This window comes from Squalius cephalus (assembly GCF_949319135.1).
Source record: "Squalius cephalus genome assembly, chromosome: 2".
NCBI lineage: Eukaryota > Metazoa > Chordata > Actinopteri > Cypriniformes > Leuciscidae > Squalius > Squalius cephalus.
In genome coordinates, this window is record NC_137123.1 from 50,285,310 (window position 1) to 50,303,811 (window position 18,502).

At 38.0% G+C, this 18,502-nt stretch overlaps 1 protein-coding gene across 2 annotated transcripts in view; it reads right to left on the minus strand.

Annotated features, from left to right (window-relative positions):
- The window catches only part of fbxo10 (F-box protein 10), a 26,054-nt gene extending 7,878 nt beyond the window's left edge, over positions 1 to 18,176 (minus strand). For both annotated transcript variants that reach the window (XM_079848526.1, XM_079848527.1), the window contains exons 1-7: positions 17,662 to 18,176; positions 14,907 to 15,535; positions 3,314 to 4,129; positions 1,456 to 1,605; positions 867 to 1,003; positions 657 to 727; positions 364 to 516 (exon numbers count right to left, since the gene is read on the minus strand). In XM_079848526.1, the coding sequence (XP_079704652.1) occupies positions 364 to 516; positions 657 to 727; positions 867 to 1,003; positions 1,456 to 1,605; positions 3,314 to 4,129; positions 14,907 to 15,497 (1,918 nt within the window). In that variant the 5' untranslated portion in view covers positions 15,498 to 15,535; positions 17,662 to 18,176. The remainder of the gene's footprint in view (positions 1 to 363; positions 517 to 656; positions 728 to 866; positions 1,004 to 1,455; positions 1,606 to 3,313; positions 4,130 to 14,906; positions 15,536 to 17,661) is intronic.
- Positions 18,177 to 18,502: the final 326 nt, after the last annotated feature.

Here is an 18,502-nt window from a genome sequence, read left to right on the forward strand (position 1 = left end):
TGCGTCCCTTCACTGCCATTCATAAATCCTCTTCTGTGGCCTCATGGGAAAGTAGAGTGTCCATAATATTCGCTCTTCAGAATCTCGCCAGAAGTAGTAGGTCATGCAGGTACTTTTTGGCTACTCTTTTATGAGAAACAGTGAATTCAGACATACTTCTTTTGTCACATACTGTTTTTCGCCTACTATAGGGAAGTATATGATTTCGGATGCAGCCTTTGTGTTAGGGCACACATTTTTGTGTTGCATGGCACTCGATCACGCACAAAATTAATTTCTATTACACATATTTGCAACAGAATGAACAAATTTTAGCTAACATCTGCCAAATGCCTTAAATGCAAAAAGCTGAAATATTCACACCGTAAATGTGGTTGCCTTCAATGAGACCCCTCCCTCTCTCTCCCACCACCACTCCGTCCGAGAAGCCATAACAGATGAAGTTATTGCGCAGGACTGGATCGCCTCCTCGACGGATATCAGCGCCACCCCACTGATTCTGCCTAATAACATTCTCTATCAGAGACGAGAATAGTAAAGCAGCAGTTAAAATTGATTTAGCCATTTCAAGAGCATGAGGAAACACTTGAAAGGTCTAAAGTGCTTGAAGCACCTATAAACAATTAAATGGAAAATGGCACTGCAGTCAAACAGACCAGAGATCAGTCCTCTTCCGTTCTCATTGACAGCAACGCCTGCTGCAAGACCCTGGAAAATGTGATTTCCACTATCATGAAGACAGAAGGAAACAGAAATCAGATATTTAACTTTATTAGTTTCATGATAACAAACAAATATATCGAATGGTTCTTGTTATCCAATTTGATTTGCGTTAAAACACAATATCCCCGGCCTGCACTGCATACCTGACAACAGGATTGCCATTAAAGAGAATATACACGCCAGCTTCCTTGTTGCCGTAGATCTGGTTGCTGCGAATGGAACCTCTCCCGTTGCCTAGAACAACGATCCCTGAACGCAAGCCACTGTGGATTCTATTACACTGCAGCCAGGAAAAGAGAAAGAAAAGAAAAGAAAAAGTTTATATGTATACATAGACAATTATACGGGATAGTGGAAATTCAAAATACCTTATAGACTTCTTTCCACTTCACTAGTTCTAAATTAATTTGATTAAACTACACAAAATGTTTTAAATCAGTTTCTTGTTTTCCTTTAAATACAAAACTTAAATATATATTAAACATCCTTAAAACAAATTTATTTATTTAAAAGCAAAATCATGTAAAATATTAAGATATGCCACTGGCAAATTGATTTTCATGTTTAAAGCATAAACCTCATTAAATGTGGTTAGATTTATGATTAAGGTGAGATTTTCTTTTGCGATTGGGGTGGAAAATAAGATTCAAGAGATATTAACTCTTATAATCTAATGCAAGTTGGTAGTTTTTCTTTTTTTTTTTTTTGCAGTGTACTAAAAGAAATGTGTACCAGTATGATAGGATTAGCCCCTTTGCGGATGTCTAGTCCCGCTTCTCCATTGGAGTGAATGTTGTTGTCAGCAATGAGACCTTGAGCAGAGAGTCGCAGGAACACACCAGACGCCTTGCACCCACACACTTCATTACGCAACATCACCATCTAAACAGAAAAAAGGGGAGAGAGAGAGAGAGAGAGAGAGAGATTCGTGAAAGAGAACTAAAACATGAAAGAAAGATGAGAAGATGATCAGAAATATTTTCTATGATCGCAGATATTATTAAATCTGCTGGTTGTAATTGTTGCGCTTCTTCCACACATAAAATGGAATGAAAAAAATCTCTTCAGAAAATGTAGCTGGTGCTTGCCTGTGCAGAAGGCTCTGACATGATACTAGGGTGTTATGGATAGTTGTCAGGAAGGTGCTATGCCATTACTAAGGTGTTTTGACTGGTTGCTGAGTATTACTATGCAGTTGCTAGGGTGTTCTAAGTGATTGCTTTTTTTGCCATTTTAACATCTGCCAAGTAAAAATGGGAATTCTGATCGCTGCTGCCCAAACAACCTGCACAAACTGAGATAACATTCATATCTGTAGAACGAACTGTGCAGGACGGGATAAAGCTGGAATACGCTACACAAACGAGGATCACACACTACCAGATTTTTAAGTCTTTTTTGAACATAACAAACTTACACAATTGCAATAAACATGCGCCTCGTTGCCTGCAAAATGCATGGCAAATGAAATTGATGTGTTCTAAAATACTTTCAAAATATCAAACATGTTGTTTATCATCCGACTGGATGGAATCATAGTCTGAAGCTAAAAATTTGTGTCCGAGTCTGTGCCCATCATACACTGCGAGTTATAATGTGAAATCTCTCAACTCCGACTGCCCAGTATCTGCAGACCGGCTCTGACTTTCGGCAACTAGCATTGACTCCTCCAAACTGTAACTCAGGGCAAATATCTGGGCATTTAGTGTATTCCATACTTTAATTATGCAAATCCAGGCACAAATAGCAAGAATGAGCTAATCATATTTAAACTCTGGCCAACACCAATAAGCCAATAATTATTTTAATGTTATGGCCGATAACCAATAAATGGTCGATTTTACAATTCTATATTATTTTGTCTAAATAAAAAAAAAAATTAAAAAAATGATTTTTTTTTTTTTTTATAGTTTTAAATGCTACAAGTGAACTTAGGCATCATCATGATATTATAATGTACAGTGTGAAAATGGATATTGATTTTGAGATGTGCGGAAGTAGCAACAGATCTTTTTTTCTGATTGTGACATATATCCAAATGTAACAGATTATAGAAAAAGAATAAATGTAGGGCGGGGACTTCAAGAAGGGGTTTAAGAAGATGAAATGATTGGAGAAGTCCTGCATACGTGACCAGAGAGAAGTATGTCGCTTTCACCGGAAGGTCCAGTAACGAAATTCTTATATTAAGTGTATTTAACTACTATGAACTAACATTTCAATTGATCATTTGATACAAAGCAACTACTGTGTACATACAGTGCATGTTTTTACATTGTACTTATATATATATATATATATATATATATATTTTTTTTTTTTTTTTTTTAAAACACTTAATTACAAGCTGTAATTAATTTCTGTAATTATATCTACAATTACACTGTTGACCCTTCCCTACACCTTAACACACCCTTAAACCCAACCATACCATAAAACCTGTTGCGCCACAGAGCTGAAAGAGGGAAATCGGCCAACCAAAGGCTTACTTATAGTCATCTCTGCACAATAAACTTGGAGAAGGAATTTTAATGTTGACAAAATTACATACTTCAGCTTTAAAGGGCATGAAGATACATGTTTTACACACTTTGGCATTCTGGATGCAGCGCACTGCATAGTTGAGCCCCCTGAACACATTGGCCTCCAGTCGAGCTTGACCATGATTGCACAGATGCACACCACCTTTTCCATCCCGCAGCAGACAGCGGCGCAGCAAGCAGCCTTGAACTGATGCGACCAACTCCCGCGCCTCTGCGTCCCTCTGCAGCTCTGCAGACAGGCTCAACAGTGCAGGAAAAGCAGAAGAATCAGGCATATCCGCTTTGGAGAGATGCGCTAGTCCGTGCTGGTCGTATGAAAGCTTTAAGGCTGTGCTTTTCTCGCCATCTAGCTCATCATCTTCCTCACTTGACTCACTTGATGTTTCCATGCCATCCTCCTCAATCATCGTACCATCCTGGCCTGGAAGGAGACTATCTCCACCTTTCTGTTTTGCCCAGTTTGTTTCCCAATCTACTTCTTGCTTACTCCAGTCCTTCATTGTGTTTACGCCTTCCAAGGGTGTGTTTCCATGACTACCAGCATCCATGCTGTCTTTTCCACCCTGGTTAGATATTTCGGTTGACCCATTACTAGTCATCATGGTGAAGGTCTTGGCCAAGGCGACCAGGTGTTTGAAGGCCCAGTTGCGTTCAGAGACCGGAGCACCTTCCACAGTGACAGAGGCGGAATCGCCCCCTGAGAATTCACAACTGTCCATTAAACTGATGGCTACTCCCAGAAAATGGGCAGAGCTGCCCTGGGCAAAAGAGCAGAAACGAGCCTGGCATGTCCCTGGACCCCGGATATGCAGCTGACAGCCCTCAAAGTTGCAGTTGTCCAACTGGACATGTCCAGAAGATGTCTAAGAAAGAAAAAAATATGTAATTATAGCACTATAGGAAAACTGACCATGTTTTCTGTGTAAAGCTTGTTACAGAGTGCCAGGGACACATGGAACCAATATTAATCAATATTCAGATAAAAGAGTTGATGACAAACAATGTTAGATAGACAGTCGGATAGACGAAGTGATTGGCTGGCTGGCAGGCAGGCAGGCAGACAGACAGACAGACAGACATGTGATCTGATTGATGTGTGAAATTGTTTTGAATCACTGGATACAGCTATATTCCAAATTGTTTTCAGTAAACATGGAGAAAGGACACACCATCACTGATGTTTAAAGGTAGGGTAGGTGATTTGTTCCAGAAATATTTTTTGTTATGCTGGTTGATCTCTTCACATCCTGATAGCAATCACAAAGGTGATTCTAAATGTATTTATATGTATATGTATATGTGTATGTGTGTGTATATATATATATATATATATATATATATACACACACACATATACATCGTCTGTGGAAGATGTAGGACCATAAAATGTTTGGTCCAAATGCAACGATACGATGTCCTACCTGCCTGTCAACGTATATATTTTCATACCTCTGCGCACCCTGCTCATGCAGAAATCACATGTCATCAGCACGTTTCATGCTACGCAGAGTCACCGAGCACCGTAATCAAAACAGCAGACACTTTTTACAGTTCCTCCTAAACCAAAACAACAAGCTTATGCTGCGTTCACGCCATAACTACTGTAATTTGGAAAAGATGGAACCCGTGACGTTATACTCAAAGTGGTTCGTGACTCAAATTTATGTGTTTTAATGGCAACACTATCAACATCTAAATTAATCTGCAGCAGTCAGGTGACACAGGTCAGTGCTCTTTAAGTTGCTTATGTTCATTATTATTGTAATGTTATGTGCTTTGCAGAGATGGGGGACTCGAGTCAATGACTTGACTCGAGTCAGACTTAAGTCGCAAATTTTAGGACTTGAGTACGGAAGCCCTAAGAGGCCATGGATTATATTTTTTTTCTCTGTTGTTTTCTCGTGATAATGATTTAATTTTCTCGTGATCTCGACATAACAAAAGTTGTTTTCTCGTGATCACGACTTAATTTTCTCGTTATCTCGAGATAACAAAAGTTGTTTTCTCGTGATCACGAATTGTTTTTTTTTTCTGCGTAGTCGGCAAGAACAGTATAAGCACCAAAAGCAGAATAAAGCAGCATCATGGATGATCGCATTCGCTTTTATTTTGATAACGGGCTCACTCAAAATGTAATAGTTCTATGTCTGTCAGTGATTGACGACTTCCACATTAGTGTCAGACACTTAGGAGGCTGTCAGGTCTGCAACTTTATCGTAGAAGACAATAGCTACCCTGAACGTGTAGTCAGTTTCATTGCCAGCCAACTTCAGGGACCTGAACGTCTGCATGTCTACCAGAATGTTTGAAAAGATGCAGATTAATGTTTTTTTGCGACTGACCCGACACATGGTCAGAGAGGTTCAGTTAAGTCTGGCCAGGTTCTCCTCTGGGACACCTCTCTCTCTCTCAAAGCAGTTATAAAATCCATCTCTTCTGCGGGCTTTTTATGAAGTAGATTTCAAAATCAAAGAAGCCAGCTCGCACGTAGGCTACATCATGATATAGCCTACACAACATTCAGAAGGAGCGAGATTTTCTCGCGAATCGCGATACACATGACGGCGTGAGAAAACGGTTTTATGTCGATATCATATATTAGAAATTAAGTCGTGATCACGAGAAAACAACTTTTGTTATCTCGAGATAACGAGAAAATTAACTCGTGATCACGAGAAAACAACTTTTGTTATCTCGAGATCACGAGAAAATTAAGTCGTGATCACGAGAAAACAAGATAGAAAAAAATAACAATCCATGGCCTCTTAGGGCTTCCGTACTTGAGACTTGCTTGACAAATATTAATAAAAGACTTGACTTGACTTTGACTTGATATTCATGACTTGAGACTTGACTCGGACTTGAGGTAAATGACTCGAAATAACTTGTCTTTTTAAAAATAAATATCTGTATTTGAACGCACCGCAACAATCCCGTGACGCAGCAGGAACGCGCACTGTGTGAAAGCCGCGTGTCGTAGTGATGACGCTGAAGCGCGGGATCGTTCGCCAGCTGTGAAACGGTATGTAATGCGCAAGTTTATGATCGAATCAGAGAGAAAAAAATGCAGAAGCATGGTTTCTCGAGAGAGAAATCGCAGCTCATAAGCAAACTTAAGACGCTGCTGAGACATTAAAGTCACATCGATGTCATGTGTCTTTACGGGATTTTTACGGGTTGTGTGTGAACGCACTATCTTATTCTGGAAAATCACTGGCAGTGTGAATGAACCTAAATCAAACTAACCCGAGTCAAATCTCGGGTCACTTTATCCGTGTATTTTCCGGAATCTCTGTGTGAAAGGGGCTTTGGTCACACACCCTGACGAAGGCTCATCCGCAACGCATAGGTGTGCAAGTAACTACTTGTCACCTGATTTTAAAATATTAAAGCCATGATGAAATAAAGGCTTTCTATATATTTTTAATAATATTCGAGTGCCTTGGATTAATGATTTTTTTATGATCTGAATAATCCCTTACATACAAAAGCACAGCGAAAAACAAAACATTTCTTGAAAATTAAAATCGGGTTAAAATATGTTAAAATATGCCATATTCCAGTTTTTCTTACCTGCATACATCCCTTTGTACTGTCTAGTTATATGCTACCAATATAGTCTGCTATCCCAGGGTTGACTTGAATGTTAAAAGAAATATAAAAAAAATGTAACTGTAATTTAATAATAATTAATAACACATTGGTACAGAGTCTACCGTTCTCTGGGATTTGTTTTCATGATAATCGAATGTAAAGAGTTTTATCTCTAAAAACTGATTAGCTTATAACGCTAGTATATGGGGCATAGAGTAAGTAAAAAGAAATCGCTAGTTAATACCACTAACAAGCACCCTCATTATGCTACCGTGTTAGTGTGGGGCTATTTTGAGCCTTGTTAGTGGTATTAACTAGCGATTTCTTTTTACTTACTCTATGCCCCATATACTAGCGTTATAAGCTAATCAGTTTTTAGAGATAAAACTCTTTACATTCGATTATCATGAAAACAAATCCCAGAGAACGGTCGACTCGGTTCCCATGTGTTATTACACCCCAGGTTCATTTTCCGCCGGAGTTGTCCTTTAATAGCATAATAGCATGTGTACAGTGTCTAATAATTGGATAGTTTTTGGGGATGCACATAAAAGATTGTAAAAAGACACCTACACACAAAGAAAAAAAAACATACAGACTTTCGAACCGAACCATGCATACACAAATAAACAAAACAAAAATTCAAACTTGCAAGCACAACCATGCACACATGCAAACAAACAATACACTCTTCACTCATACACACGCACACACATTCACTCACAAATATTAATGAATCAATCACACTCAATCAAATCACCTCTCTCTCTCACACACACACACACACACACACACACACACACACACACACACACACACACACACACACACACACACACACACACACACACAGAGAAAGTCAAACACAACCATGGACATGCAAACAATACACCTTTCACTCATACACATGCACACACATTCACAAATATTAATAAATCACTCACTCACACAGATTAATAATGTACAATAGTCAATCCACCTGATTGACAGGTTTATGTTTTGTGTTAATTCAATTATTACTGTTTATTTCTTGTTAATCTTTTGTTAAAAAGGAAAGATCTAACTTGTTGTTAAGGATGTGTTCATGTTCCATAAAGGGGATGCCAGTTTGAAGAATGCCATTTGGTGGCATAGGAACCATTATACTTGAATTGTGAATTGTTTAATATCTTTTAATGGTCTACTGCAATGTTTGAGGCATATTTATTTTTCATGCTTTAATGTTGGCCTAATTTCAGTTACATTTACATTTTAGGCTATGTAGTTTGAAATTTTATTTCTTTTTTAGATTTTTAACCACTCAGCTGTATGTGGAAATGCATATTTAAAAAAATGTTGCAAATAAAACCATAGTCCACAACTTATGTAGTTTTAACTTATTTTAATATATAAATTCTGTGAAATCATCAAACGTTTGTATGACTTGCCGTGACTTGTGACCCAAGCTACGACTTGACTTGACTTGCTTGACATAAAGCAGTGACTTGACTTGACTTGACTTGCTTTTCACAAAATTGACTTGGACTTGCTTGAGACTTGAAGGTTAAGACTTGAGACTTACTTGTGACTTGCACATGTGTGACTTACTCCCACCTCTGGTGCTTTGAGACATGAGGTAGTTTAACGCTGTCTCTTGTGACGTTTTTGTTTGCTCCCTGCTGTACGCATTCATGTGTTTTGTAGGAGGTGTGGCTTTGGAGACACTCTGAAAGGAGGGTGGGATCTTATGCTTTCAAAAGCTAGCCCGTCATTCCTTGCCTCTCCGAAAATTGCCTGCCCTACCTTTAAAGGGCTGAAGTAATTTGGTTGCTGACAATCGAGTAGGGCTGGGCAAAAAAATCGATTTTTCGATTAATCGTTTTTTAAAATGTGGTCGATTCAAAATCGATTCTCAAACGCCAAGAATCGATTTTTTTTCCATCTTTATTTATCTATTACCCAAGAATTAGTTTTCCTCCACTGTTCATATAGGCTTGCAAACTCAATTTTATAGCTAATGCTGTGATATTTTATGTTAGTTTTATCTAAATCATAAAATAACCTCAAAAGTGCTGCACGTTTAATCATATCGCAATCGCGATGTCAAGCCTATACGCAATTAGGCTATAGGGTTCTCAAGTCTCACGCATTGGCCGTGAGACACACGCAATTCAACCAGTTCACACGCTCACACGCCACACCGTGTATTTCTCACGCTGAAAAGGCAATGCCAACCAAGTTGTCCTACAAGCTTTATATATAACGTTGTATATGAGGCGCGGGCACACAAAGTGAAGTTTCCTGCCGCCAGCACGTATCTCGGCCAGATTGCGTTCGTTAATAGGCAACACAGATGCGCGAACACACGGAAGTTGACGGAACATTCTCGGCCACCGTACGTTCGTTACTAGGTAACCAACAACATCGCGCGAACACACGTCGTGATGATGGAGAAGGTAAGTTGGAAGAAAGCTCGTCTAACATTTTAAGGCTAGAACATTTAATATATAGCCCATCGTATACATTATTATTGATGTGCACAGTCAAAAACTCTACAACTACTTTGCAACCAGACCAGAAGCTTTGGCTCAGTTTGGCTAGCTTACGTTATCTGAAACTAAGGGAAATGTTAGTGGGTATGGGAAGGAATGAAGATGTATTTCTTATGGAGCGAATTATGTGCCATAATTTAACAAACAAATCCAGCATTTTGCAAACAAACTCAATCTACTTCGCAAAGGAAAACTCGACTCGCAAACAAACTCAATCTACTTCGCAAAGGAAAACTCGACTCGCAAACAAACTCAATCTACTTCGCAAAGGAAAACTCGACTCGCAAACAAACTCGATCCGCTTTGCAAAGGAAAACTCGACTCGCAAACAAACTCAATCTACTTCGCAAAGGAAAACTCGACTCGCAAACAAACTCGATCCGCTTTGCAAAGGAAATCTCGACTCGCAAACAAAAAGAAACCAATGTGCAAGCACAAAGGTCACAAATGCGTCCAGGCAGATTTTCTCACAAATGCGTCCAGGCAGATTTTCTCACAAATGCAGTTGAGCAACTTCCTCTTCTAAAACAGTAGATGGCGCTAAACTATAGGCTAATTTAGTGCTAGTCTCCTGGGAGAAGCACTGATTTGAAACTTGCCTTTGCCTACAGCTGAGGAAAATGACCGGTGAACGGGTGTGTTTCTGTCTTATTTGATCTATAATGAACCTTTTTGAGGTTTTCTCTTGCCAAACGTTTATTGCATATCTAGACAGAAATCCACATTAGCACTTAGTAGCACTTCACTCTAGGATCGGGGAATCTATAAGCTGAAAGCTCTGCCATCTTGTTGCTTTTTGTCATTTTTTTCTGCATCGGACTCATGCGAAATTACTAAATTAGTGATTATGTCTACACTTGAATGAATCTATTTCTTTCGTTCTCCATAAATTAATGAGAACATTTAATTTAATTGAAAGGAGGCTCCCACTTATTTATTTATTTAGCCTAGTTGGAATTCAGTCAGCTTAACAATTAATGTAATAAAATAATTAATGCAAAAAAAAAAAAAAAAATATATATATATATATATAGGCCTACAATTGTTTCTTATCTTGCCTGTGACGTAGCCTATGCAGTGCCCAAATTATTATTTTGGACACACAAATGAAACCCGCCGCTCAATTAAATGAAATGTTCTCATTCATTTATGGAGAATGAAAGAAATAGATTCGTTCAAGTGTAGACATAATCACTAATTTATGGTGCTAATGTGGATTTCTGTCTAGATATGCAATAAACGTTTGGCAAGAGAAAACCTCAAAAAGGTTAATTATAGATCAAATAAGACAGAAACACACCCGTTCACCGGTCATTTTCCTCAGCTGTAGGCAAAGGCAAGTTTCAAATCAGTGCTTCTCCTGGGAGACTAGCGCTAAATTAGCCTATAGTTTAGCGCCATCTACTGTTTTAGAGGAGGAAGTTGCTCAACTGCATTTGTGAGAAAATCTGCCTGGACGCATTTGTGAGAAAATCTGCCTGCACGCATTTGTGAGAAAATCTGCCTGGACGTATTTGTGAGAAAATCTGCCTGGACGCATTTGTGACCTTTGTGCTTGCACATTGCTTTCTGTTTGTTTGCGATGATTTCCTTTGCAAAGCGGATCGAGTTTGTTTGCGAGTCGAGTTTTCCTTTGCGAAGTAGATTGAGTTTGTTTGCGAGTCGAGTTTTCCTTTGCAAAGTAGATTGAGTTTGTTTGCAAAATGCTGGATTTGTTTGTTAAATTATGGCACATATTTCGCTCCATAATTTCTTCATTTTATTTTAAACTAGTGCAAAAAATGCCCGTGCAAAATCAGTTTTTGTGTGTGTTTTTAGTAATTGTTGGTTTGGTGTGTTTGAGTGCTCATTGTTACAATTACACAGCAAAAGTTCAGTGACATTTTTTTTTGTGCATGGTAGAAAGCACACAGTGAACTCCGAGAAAACGCTGCGCTTGAGTAAACAGTTTGTGTATAGGCCACTACAAATGATGCCCGTGAAAGAGACTGTGAACACATTGAATAGGATATGTTTAGTTGGTGAATAGCATAGGCTACTTACAGTAGCGATAACGTTAAGCGCACCAGAATGAAATATAATATTCAGAAGTAAACAGCATAGCTGACTTACAGATTCAGTAAACATCCACAAATGAATAAGCGTGTCGATTCAAGGAGCAGTGCAAAGTGCCCGTGCAAAATCAGTTTTTGTGTGTGTTTTTTAGTAATTGTTGGTTTCTTGGTAAAGAAAACACAATTTTACTCCAATTAATCAAAATGGATTTATCACGTTTTGGAACCAAACTATAATATTCAGAAGTAAACAGTGTAGCTGACAGATTGTCAGAATGTTTATTTTTAAACCACAACCTTCTTGGGGCTTCTTTGACCGATACAACTCTCTAGTGTCAGAATGTTTATTTTTAAACCACAACCTTATAAAAATGATATATTTAACGATATCTTTAGCATTTCTCATCCAAACAACGTCAAACTTGGCACTGCACTTACTCGTGACCGTAGCGAGACACCTGTCAAGTTTGAAATCCATCGGACTAACGGTTCGAGAGATATGTGGTTAACAGACACACAGACAGACAGACAGACAGACAGACAGACACACACACACACACACAGACAGACAGACGTTTCTGTAATTTATAGAGAGATAAATGTAAATGTATTTATTTTATTTTAAATTATATTATATATTATACTGTATTAATAGTATTTCTAGTTACATTAAGGCTACATACGTATTAAAGCAGAGTGCTCTGGGTAATATTTTATATCCTGTCAAAACATAACGTTACATTAATCATTGATTGCCATTGCATTTGTATTTTTCAAACACTTGCAACACAAAACACATTTCATAAGCTGGAGTGTGTACACACACACACACACACACACACACAAACACACACACATACCTTAATAATACTCTAATATGTCATTTGTTCTCAATGTCCCACCACACAATAAATCATTATACCATTTCGACTAGACACATTCAAAATGTTTGGAGCAACATTTTCCAAACTGTTTGGAGCAATTTGTTATATTTTTGTAACTTAATTGTAATTTTGAAATATAACATTAAAGAGTATATTTGATGTGATTAATTGCTCTGTCATTTATCAGATTTACCAATTGTTATAATTTCAATTTGTGCTGGTTAATTATGAACAATGGGTAAAATTGGGGGGCGGGGCTCCATTAGGGCTCCTCCCCCAACCGCATGTGATCTCACTCCAAGATTTTGATAAAACTTGAGAACCCTGCGCAAAATGCTGCGATTTTATATTAAATAAACAAATTTGGGCTTTTATCGCAATGCAGGCAGCATCTGTTAATTTTTTGTCATCCTTTGGCTAGTGTTACATGATCCCGCTCTTATTCATTCAAATGCTTTTAAACCATTCATACGCGACAAGACAAAATAGATCTCGCTGCCTGTGAAAGTCCTGACTGTGACAGAAAAACTTGCGATGATATCGTGCGTGCGCACAAGACAGCCCAGAATAGAGTTATCTGTCGCGCTTGAACGAACAATAAAACACACAATAATGCCAAAATGTCTTTTTGTTGAGTATTTTCATAACATAAGAGCAGTCTTATGATGAACGTGAAGAGTTATGACTCGGCGCGTGTGAGATCCGCGTCTCTGTCAACAGCGGCTGGTCTTAAAGGGACAGTACACAGTAGCCACTAATTATCTCTGTCGTTAAAAGTTAATCAAATAACAAAGGGAACAGAGAAAAACACTCACTGCTCTTGACTAAAGAACTTTTTTAACTTTGATTAGTCTATATATAATTTATAATTAATGCAGCACAGACTGTTTGATAACTTTATTCAATTTATGTATATGGCCTAGCTGTTAGACAGGAAGGGCACAGATAAAAAATTATATGCAATGTTTTTATATGGGTTTATGTGAGGATTGTTAACCTGTTTGATCAAGACATGCGACTGTTCTGACTTGTCCAATTTTCAGCATCAATTTTTCATCTTGCATCAAAATCCTGTCTATTCATTGTATGCATTTGAAATATAGAGTGTATATCTGTTTTAATGTACCCAAGTGTACCTAAAATAAAAAGAGTTTAATATACAGGTTTGTGGCTCTTAATTTCTTTTTATTAATTAAACACTTGAAAACTTATGTTCAGTTTTCTTTTCTTTTTCTTTTTTTAATAAATATAGGATTTGTATTAAATATTAATTGAGTCGAATCGAAATCTAATTCAGAATCGAAATCGAAAAATCGAATCGAGAATCGAAATCGAAAATCGAATCGAGAATCGAAATCGAATCGATTTGAGAGCTTGCGAATCGAAATCGAATCGAATTGTAACATCTGAATCGATACCCAGCCCTACAATCGAGTTAATCCGATTTTTAGGGGCACCAAGATGACCCCACCCCACACACACACATTGAGCGTGAGACTCACGCAATTGACACTTTTCACACGCTCTCACACCACACATCCATTTTCTCATGCACAGAAAAATTGCAGAGCAAAGTGGTACTTTTAATATTAAACTAATTCTCAGCTCTTAGATTATGTCAATTTTATTACGAAATTCAGACAAAAATATGTTTGGCGCTTGTGTAAATGTGACGTGACAGATCGCTGAGCGCCTCAGTTCAAGTGCACGTGAACCGATCATCTGTTACTTTTTTATTTAAAGATGCAGTACAACTTACCGAAAATATACATAATGTCGACCAATTAGTGTTTTTCAACCACTGAAAGAGGTCAATATAACAGCAGGAGAACAATTTATGTCACATAACGTTACATTTACCTCAGGAAAGCCATTTAATGACCATAACATGTTAACTGAATAGAAAAAATAGCTAAAGAGGGGATTTTGCTGAGCACTATATTACATATTTACTATATTTTTACTTATGTCATTAAATAATTGTTATTATAACAAAAACTGCATTATATTTAATTTAATTTGTTATTTTCAACCTTTAATAATACCAGCAGATTGGGCCCTCTATGTTTACAGCATTAGGCGAGATTATTTTTTTAAATAAAATTTAAAATAAACATGTATCCAAATTAGTCAATATTGAATCAAAATCGGAATCAAATCACAAGAATGGAATTGAAATCTTGAAATTTTTGTCAAGCAATAATAAAAACTGTATCCTACCAGTCATTGTACAATGTAAACATTGTAACATGTTGTCACTAAACTTCATAAAATTCTATTTAGTTACCAAATGTTTTGACAATCACAATTACACTTATTGTGATGCAATATTTGTTTTGACATACACCCCCCCCCCCACCCCCGAAAAAAAAAAATCTCACTCCAAGCTAAACTCAAAAGTTGGCAGCCCTGACACACACACACACACACACACACACACACACACACACTAGAGTCTAGTATGTGTTCAGCCATTTATGGATGTGTGACTAGCTGTTGTCACTTTTTGTAAATGAATATGCACAGCACAAATGTTACAATTTGCATGTATGGGCTTGTGAAAGTATCAAGGCTCACCTTATAAACCACAGGTGAAAACCACGCTGGCATGAATACCAGATTGCACAGTCTCGCCGTCGGGCACTGTTGATCAAAGCTCACCAACAACGATACATCCCCCAACTTTCCCATTCCAACAATCTCCACAGGCACCTTGAGGGACACCTCCACCTGTTCCTCGTATACACCCGCATGGAGCACCACCTTATCGTATGGCCCTGCTGCAGCCAGCGCCCCCCTAAAAGTCTCATACCCGCGCCCTGCCACTGTGCCAACATGCCAAACCCTGCGGTCTTTCCTCCGGCGGAAAAGGTGGAGGCAGGCAGACGAGTGGAGGTCCGAGCCGTTCTGGGTCCAGGTTCGGCTGGCAAGAGCATGCTGACGGAGAGCCTCTCTCCAGGACACCGGGGGCAGATGGGGGCGACGGGGCCAATTTGGGTGGCGACATTCAGGGCATCCTAGACAGAGCTGCCGCCAACGTGTGCTGTCCAAGCTCAAAATGAGTTCCCGCCAGGCTCTGCACACCAGACAGCATCGACCCAGATCTGGCAGAGGCAGGTATGCCAGGATGAGGCGCCAAAGCTCGACAGGCAGACTTCCCACCTCCATATCTGTCAGTACCAAACCACCTCACCTGGGCAGGTCACCTTAAAGTAAACAGGGCAAATGCATTTGTTCATTAAAATTATAAATATCATTGTAATTACAGTTTGCTTTCTTGTATTGACATATTTCCTGTTGGAACAATGATGATTTTTTTTTTAAATGTTCTTAAAAAATTATGCAACACTTTATTTTACAGTGTTATTGTTACTTATGTTATATGCAGTTACTATAGTAATAACTATAAATTATGCATAATTACATGAAACTAACCCTAAACCAAACCAAATCCTAACCCTACATGTGGTTCCTTAATATTACTCAGTACTTAAATGTATGATTACAGTGTAACAAGGAGCCGACACCTTAAAATAAAGTGTAACCAAAAATTATTTAGATATGCATTACAAATTATTACTTGCAGTTATGGGATGCTTATAGGATACTCTAATTTTTTGTCTGTTCCCAAGAGAAAGAGATTTTAAATGTGTAGCCTACACACTGCCGCTCCAAAGTTTGGGGTCTGTAAGATATTTTTCTGTTTTTAATCGAAGGAAATTTAGAAGGCTAGATTTATTTGATCAAAAATACAGTACATTTTATAAAATTTTAAATAACTCTTTTCTATTTTAATATTTTTTTAGATGTAATTTATTCCAGTGATGGCAAAGATGAATTTTCAGCAGTCTTTACTCCTGTCTTCAGTGTCACATGATCCTTCAGAAAAACTTTTCTTATTATCAATGTTGGAAACCACAGTGCATAGCCTATTTATTTTATGAAGAAAGTTTAAAATAACAGCAAGTACACTCCTCGGCAAAAAAGAAAAAAAAAAAGGGCCAAGCAAAAAATGGCTAAATATTTAGTGGTCTTAACTATTTTAGAAATTACCAAGAATTGCACAAATACTGTAGATAAAGTAACTTAGGCCAGAACAACTTAAGATTTCCCCTAAATGTTTAAGCCGTGTGGTACACTTGCAGACAGCTTTACAGAAAGAGGAGTCAGCGTTGTTCCACTCAGAGTTGATGGCTTCAAACGGATCATGAGTATTTGAAAAATGTCTCCCAGTTCATTTGAGTTCACTGTAAGACCAATGGCCAAATATTCACTACAGGGTTCAAATCTTCACTCTGACCAGGCCAAAACATAGACTTGATAGACTTGCTCTCAAGCAACTTCTTGGTTGTCTTTGCAACTTGGGCAGAAGCATTATCTTGTTAAAAAAATAACATCTGATTATTTCTCTTTAGATGTGAGAAGAAAGCCTTTCTGCATCCTGTACTCCAAAGTATTAAATGACTTTCCACAGTGAAGCAGCTAGAATACCAGCAGCTAAAAAGGCTCCCCACACAATGACAGAGTCTCTTCCTCTATGCTTCACTGTGGTAGAGATGCATTTATTATTATATTTCTCACCGGATTTTTGAAGACACCGCTCTGGAACATCACCATGCAACTCACACTTCATTGTGATTTATCACTCCACACACAACTTCCCACATTCTGCCAAAAAAATCATTTTGTCTCTGACATTTTTTGAGGCAGCATTTGTTGCTAATTTCCTGACCAATAATTTGTGGTTGAGACAATTAAAAGATGGCGTTTAGCCATTTTGGGCTTATTTAGACGTTTTCCCACAGGAGTGCATTTGAAATATTACTGACACAAATTTTTGGAATGGTAATGTATCTGATAAAGTTTCATTTTGTCAACTTTTAGTAGTACACAAGCATAGCTAACGTATCTCTAATTTTGAATTCATGGGATGTGATAAAATATTTTTTAAACATGATTTATAAAAACCTATTTAGGGCTGCATAACATGCTGAAAGGTTATTTCACTATAGGATCACATATAGAACATTAAAATAGTTCATTTTATGCAAAAGAATAAAAAAATATATGCAAGGCTAACATATGTTTTCTTGGCAGAGACAGTATAGCATCACAATGCCCAGACCTGCATGGAATAACAAAGCAACACAGGACGCAATAAGAGCATACAAATGAAAACAGACATGCATTCGACTTAAGTTCAAAGGAAAGAGGAAAATGGCAAAGGAAAACAACACATCCTCCGTTTCTGCAGCAACTTCGTATCTGCGTGACAACGACATGTTACGATGCTGCCATCTGATTCAGCGCAATAAAAAACAAACGAGCCTACCTCTGACAATACTGTTCCCAGCAAGCATTTTATCAGACGTATCAGCTCATCGCGGTCGTTTTTGTCTTAGGTTCCGAGGCAGAAACCAAACACCCATCCGTTGAAAATCTCGTATTTCTTGGCGTATTTTCCTTCTTGTTTTTTTTAAAGGCGTGGAAAACAGGGCTCACGTATATTAAATCAGAAGGCGGGGGGATGTTCTCTCTTGCGAAGGACGATAACTTTTCCCTCTAGTCTGACACAGTTGTTAAGCAACATGGCTTTCTGTGCAACAATACACGTGATATTTTGCTTTCGCCCCCCAAATCCCCCTTCTCTATCCCTCTTTTACACGAGCATCATGTTGTTGGCCAAGCAGATGATCAAAATCACGCACCGCTTTGTTGTGGGAATTCGTGTGCCTTTTTCGACTAGACTTGCAGACCACCCTCTATTTAATAATTTATTAGCAAACTACGTTAGTCTTGTAAGTGGTTCTTAGATGATTTATAAATGACGATTTCACTTGTCATCTACAGTTCCATGTCTACTCAAAAAAAACAAACACCTAAATTAGTAAAATTTTCTTAAATATCTCAATTACTGCCTGCACAGGAAATGACAAACGTTTCTCATTCAAATTAAAAGTCCTTGCCAGCCAGCAGTAATCTGGCTGAGACAAAGGCATTTTGAAATAAATTTTGACATAATTTATTTTATGAGTAGGCCTAGGCTATGATTAATGAAGTTACAGAAGTGAAATGTGTGAGAAAAAAACCTTAATGAAACTAAACACTCTAATATTTGGTTATACGAGCAGTGGAAAAACTCCCTTTTCAATTTGGAGAACACAAGCATGTGT